Source organism: Scyliorhinus torazame, chromosome 22, assembly GCF_047496885.1.
Source record: "Scyliorhinus torazame isolate Kashiwa2021f chromosome 22, sScyTor2.1, whole genome shotgun sequence".
NCBI lineage: Eukaryota > Metazoa > Chordata > Chondrichthyes > Carcharhiniformes > Scyliorhinidae > Scyliorhinus > Scyliorhinus torazame.
The window spans coordinates 16586298-16592322 of record NC_092728.1 but is presented as its reverse complement, the minus strand read 5'-3'; the positions used below and the strand labels follow the sequence as shown (position 1 = coordinate 16592322).

General features: G+C 55.3%; 1 protein-coding gene across 1 annotated transcript in view; it reads left to right on the top strand.

Annotated features, from left to right (window-relative positions):
• Positions 1-611: 611 nt before the first annotated feature.
• Positions 612-6025, top strand: part of LOC140399440 (plasma membrane calcium-transporting ATPase 3-like) — a 412738-nt gene continuing 407324 nt past the window's right edge. Inside the window, 1 exon segment of the mRNA XM_072489018.1 lies at positions 612-818. Within this exon segment, the coding sequence (XP_072345119.1) occupies positions 612-818 (207 nt within the window).

Here is a 6025-nt window from a genome sequence, read left to right as displayed (position 1 = left end):
CGGTGGTGGTGTGGGGGGGGGGGGGGGGGGGGGCGTGCAGGCAGTGGGTGGTCCCCGTGGCGTCTGCGGCCCTCGTCCTTCTCGGGGGTAGAGGTGGTGGGTTTGGGCCGTGCTTGTCGAAGGAGCCTTGGCGAGTGGCCGCAGTGCATCTTGTAGACGGTGCACACGGCTGCCGCTGTGCGTCGGGGGGTGGGGGGAGTGGGTGTTGAAGGTGGGGGTTAGCGTGTCGGTCGAGCGGGGGGGGAGGGGGCTGCTTTGTCCTGGATGGTGTCGAGCTTCTCGAGTGTTGTCGGGGCCGCGCTCATCCAGGCGAGTGGGAGAGTCCATCACACTCCTGACTTGTGTCCTTGTCGATGGTGGACAGGCTTTGGGGGGGGAGTCAGGAGGTGAGTTACTCCCCGCAGGATTCCCAGCCTCTGACCTGCTCCGGTAGCCACAGTATTTATACGGCTGGGTCCCCGTCCAGCGGATGAGGGGGAGGGGGGGACCAGGAAGATGGAAATATAGGAGTGGGGAAGGGGATTGCACAGGGTAAATGGGTTGAACGGCCTGCTGCTGGGCTGTGAGGATGTGGAAGTGGCTGACGCTATTCTTTGTCTGCAGGTTTGGTCATGTCCGCTCTGACCGTCATTATCTTGATCCTCTCCTTCATCATCAAGACCTTTTGGATTGAGGGGATGAGATGGATTTCGGATTGTACCGCCATCTACGTCCAACATTTCCTCAAATTCTTCATCATCGGGGTGACGGTCCTCGTGGTGGCCGTCCCCGAAGGCCTCCCGCTCGCCGTCACCATCTCCCTGGCCTATTCTGTCAAGGTGAGGGGCCGGGGGGAGGTGAGAGGGGCGGGGGCCTGTCCTCAGACCCCCCCCCCCCCCCGGGCTGCGAAGGGGAAGGGGACAAGTCTCTCACAGCACAGGGATGGGGGATATGGGGGGGGGGGGGGGGTAGAGTGAGAGAGACAGACAGAGAGAGAGAGACAGGGAGAGAGAGAGAGAGAGGAGAGAGACAGGGAGAGAGAGAGAGAGAGAGAGACAGGGAGAGAGAGAGAGACAGAGAGAGAGAGACAGGGAGAGAGAGACAGAGAGAGACAGAGAGAGAGAGAGAAAGAGTGAGACAGAGAGAGAGAGAGAAAGAGAGAGAGAGACTGAGAGAGAGAGACAGGGAGAGAGAGACAGGGAGAGAGAGAGAGAGAGAGACAGAGAGAGAGAGAGAGAACGAGAGAGACAGAGCGAGAGAGGCAGAGAGAGAGAGAAAGAGTGAGACAGAGAGAGAGAGAGAAAGAGAGAGAGAGACTGAGAGAGAGAGACAAAGGGACAGAGAGAGAAAGAGAGAGAGAGAAAGAAAGAGAGACAGAGAGAGAGAGAGACAGAGAGAGAGACAGGGAGAGAGAGACAGGGAGAGAGAGACAGAGAGAGACAAAGACAGAGAGAGAGAGAGAGACAGAGAGAGACAAAGAGAGAGAGACAGAGAGAGAGAGACAGAGAGAGAGACAGGGAGAGAGGGAGAGACAGATAGAGAGGGAGAGACAGAGAGTGAGAGACAGAGAGAGAGACAGAGAGAGACAGAGCGAGAGAGAGACAGAGAGACAGAGCGAGAGAGACAGAGAGAGACAGACAGAGCAAGAGAGAGAGAGAGAGACAGAGAGAGAGAGAGAAAGAGAGACAGAGACAAAGGGAAAAAGAGAGAGAGAAACAGACAGAGAGATAGAGAGAGAGAGACAAAGGGACAGAGAGAGAGAGAGAAAGAGAGAGAGAGAAAGAAAGAGACAGAGACAAAGGGATAAAGAGAGAGAGAAACTGACAGAGAGATAGAGAGAGCGAGGCAACGGGACAGAGAGAGAGAGACAGACAGAGTGAGAGAGTTAGACAGACAGAGAGAGAGAGAGGGAGAGAGACAGACAGAGAGGGAGAGAGCGAGGCAACTGGACAGAGAGAGAGAGACAGACAGAGAGACAGTGGCCAGGAATGAATGTGAGTGAGAGAGTGATAGAGTTGTGAGCGTGTGTGCGTGAAGGAGTTCGAGTGTGAGTGAGTTCGTGAGAGTTTGTGTGTGTGACTGAGAGTGTGTAAGTATGAGTGAGAGAGTTTGTGAGTGTGAGTTTGAGTATGTGAGTGTGTGTGAGAGAGTTTGTGTGTGAGAGTGTGCGAGTGTGAGTGAGAGTTTGTGTGTGTGACTGAGTGTGTGTGAGAGTTTGCGAGTGAGTGTGAGTTTGACTTTGTGTGTTTGTGTGAGTGTGTGTGTGTGAGAACGTTTGTGTGTGTGCGTGTGAGCGAGTGTGAGTGTGAGTTTGACTTTGTGTATGAGTGTGTGTGAGAGAAATGAAAATCGTTTATTGTCACGAGTAGGCTTCAAATGAAGTTACTGTGAAAAACCCCTAGTCGCCACATTCCGGCACCTGTTCGGGGAGGCTGTTACGAGTTTGCGCGTGTCTGAGTTTGTGTGAGTGTGAGTGTGTGTGAGAGTTTGCGCATGAGTGTGAGTTTGTGTGAGTGTGAGAGAGAGTGTGTGAGAAAGATTGTGTGCGAGATTCTCTGTTCGGGGAGGCTGGTACGAGTTTGCGCGTGTCTGAGTTTGTGTGAGTGTGAGTGTGTGTGAGAGTTTGCGCGTGAGTGTGAGTTTGTGTGAGTGTGAGAGAGAGTGTGTGAGAAAGATTGTGTGCGAGATTCTCTGTTCGGGGAGGCTGGTACGAGTTTGCGCGTGTCTGAGTTTGTGTGAGTGTGAGTGTGTGTGAGAGTTTGCGCGTGAGTGTGAGTTTGTGTGAGTGTGAGAGAGAGTGTGTGATTTGCGCGTGTCTGAGTTTGTGTGAGTGTGAGTGTGCGTGAGAGTTTGCGAGTGAGGGTGAGTTTGTGTGAGTGTGAGAGAGAGTGTGTGAGAAAGATTGTGTGCGAGATTCTCTGTTCGGGGAGGCTGGTACGAGTTTTTTTTTTGTAAATCTTTTAATTGGCTTCTCTCCTATTTATACACAGTTGCTGTGGTGCAATACATTACATTTTACTTGCCTGTGCTAATTTACTTTATTTTGCTGAGACGTTTGTTTTGTCCGTCATTTAATTAACTCGATGTGCATTTCATTGCCCTCTGGATCGGTCAATGATTCCCTCCCTCCCTCACCCCCCCCCCCCCCCCCCCCCCCCCACACCCCCGGTGGCTTCACCACCCTTCCTCGACGGGCAGCACGGTAGCACAGTGGTTAGCACATTTGCTTCCCAGCTCCAGGGTCCCAGGTTCAATTCCCGGCTTGGGTCGCTGTCTGTGCGGAGTCTGCACGTCCTCCCCGTGCGTGCGTGGGTTTCCCTCCGGGTGCTCCGGTTTCCTCCCACAGTCCAAAGATGTGCAGTTTAGGTGGATTGGCCGTGATAAATTGCCCTCAGTGTCCAAAATTGCCCTTAGTGTTGGGTGGGGTTACTGGGTTATGGGGAGAGGGTGGAGGTGTTGACCTTGGGTAGGGTGCTCTTTCCAAGAGCCGGTGCAGACTCAATGGGCCGAATGGCCTCCTTCTGCACCGTAAATTCTATGATAATCTATGATAATCTTCTCTTGTGGTTTCCCCACCTTACTCCCCCCCCCCCCCAAAAAAAAAACACGTGGGTGTGGTTGCCCGGGCCCCTCTGGCACTGTTCACATTTATCCTCCACCTCCAGGAAGAACCTGCTCATCCGGGTTCTGGTCCGGTGCGCCCTGTGCACCACTTTGAGCTGCATTCGGCTGAGCCTTGCGCAGGAGGAGGTGGTGTTCACCCTGCTCAACGCTTCACTCCAGAGTCCCCATCCTACCTCTGTCCCCAGTTCGTCCTCTCATTTTTGTCTGGTCTCGTCCAGTGGAGTCCGGGCTCTGTCCAGTAGCTGTCCGTATATTTTCCCACGTAGCCCCCGCCTTCTCGTTGCTTGTGCCTATCAGGTCCTCTAGTAGTGTGCTTTCTGGGGCCCCGGGGTACCCCACTGTCTCTTTGCGGAGGAAGTGCTTTATTTGGAGGTGTCTCAATTCCTGTCCTTTTGTTAGTTTCCACTTCCTCGTCAGTTCGTCCAGTGTCGCCAGTCTGCGCCCTACGTAGAAATCCCCGACCATCACTGTGCCTCCATTTGTACCCAATCTGTGTCGGGTTCTTGTACCCATCCCCTCACTCTTTCTGCCGTTGCTGCCCAGTGGTAGTATTGTAGGTTCGGGAAAGCCAGGCCCCCTCTGACTGTCCCTCTTCGCAGTGTCGGTTTGGGAATTCTCGGGTTCTTGCCCCCCCCCAGACAAACGCCATGATTAGACTGTCTACGCTTTGGAAAAAGGCCTTGGGGATGAAGATCGGGATGGATCTAAACTGGAAGAGGAACCTTGGCAGTATGTTCATCTTGATCGTCTGCACTCTTTCCGCAGGGAGAGTGGGAGTGAGGCCCCACCGTTGAAGGTCTTTTCTTACTTCCCTCCACCAGGCTGGTCAGGTTCCACTTGTGGATCTGTGCCCAGTCTCTGGCTATCTGGATTCCCAGGTAGCGGAACCTGTTCTGGGCCGTTTTGAACGGGAGCCCCCTTCAGCTCCCTTCCTCCCCCGTTTGGGTTCACTGGGGATGCCTCGCTTTTGCCCCAGGTTAAGTTTGTAGCCCGAGAAGGTTCCAAACTCTTTCAGCATTTGCAGTATTGCCGTCAGTCCCCTCCTGTGGCTTCGAGACTTAGAGGAGCAGGTCATCTGCATAGAGTGAGACTCTGTGCTCTCTGTCTCCTCTCCGGATTCCCTTCCAGCTTTTCGCGTCCCGCAGGGCTATCGCCAGGGGTTCGATGGCTAGCGCGAAACAAGAGTGGGGACAGGGGGCAGCCCTGTCTTGTTCCTCTCTGCAGCTGGAAGTATTCAGAGCTGGTGGTGTTAGTTCGGACACTTGCTTTGGGAGCGTTGTACAGGAGCCTCACCCAGGCAGTGAACCCCGCTCCAGGAGCCTCACCCAGGCGGTGAACCCCGCTCCAGGAGCCTCACCCAGGCGGTGAACCCCCGCTCCTAGCCCAAACCGTTCCAGTACCTCGAGGAGGTATTTCCATTCGACTCTGTCAAAGGCCTTTTCTGCGGTCCAGGGAGACGATCACCTCTGGTGTTCTATCCCGGGGGGGGGGGGGGTCATTATCACATTCAGCAGCCGCCTGATGTTCGCTGAGAGCTGCCTACCCTTGACAAAGCCCGTTTGGTCTCTGCGACCACCTCTGATACGCAGCCCTCCAGCCTTTTGGCCAGGAGTTTTGCGAGTATTTTCGCATCCGCGGTCAGCAGTGAAATGGGTGGGGCCCGCACGGTGGCGCAGTGGGTTAGCACTGCTGCCTCACGGCGCCGAGGTCCCAGGTTCGATCCCGGCTCTGGGTCACTGTCCGTGTGGAGTTTTGCACATTCTCCCCGTGTCTGGGTGGGTATCGCCCCCACAACCCAAAGATGTGCAGGGTAGGTGGATTGGCCGCGCTAAATTGCCCCTTAATTGGAAAAAGCAAATTGGGTACTCTAAATTTAAAGAAAAACAGCTAAATGGGTCTGTATGATCCACATTCCATCAGGTCTTTATCTTCCACATTCCATCAGGTCTTTATCTTTTTTGGGTATTAGCGAGATTGTGGCCTGCGCTCGCGTTGGGGGCAGGGTCAGTCCGCGAACATGTCCCGAAGGTGTGGGGCCAGGACTGGTGTGAACTTTTTGTCGCAGTCCGCCGGGAACCCGCCGGGAACCCGCCGCGTCCCGGTGCCTCCCCCGCCTGCGTGGAGCTGATGCTCCCCATGGTTTCCCCCAGGTCTGCTGGTGCTTCCAGCTCCGCCCATCTGTCTTCCCCCACCACCTGGCAGCTCCAGCCCGTCTAGGAACAGTTTCATCCCCGCGTCCCCGTCGGGGGGCTCGGAGGTGGCCCGTCCCCGGTAGAAGGTCTCGAACGCCCGATTAACCTCCTTTGGGTCTGTTACCAGTCTGCCTCTGCTGCCCGTAACCTGCGGGCAGTCGCCGCTCTGACGCCAAATCGCGGTTTTCCGTCAGCTCGAAAACGCTGTCGCCGCGCGCCACGCCGCGCTT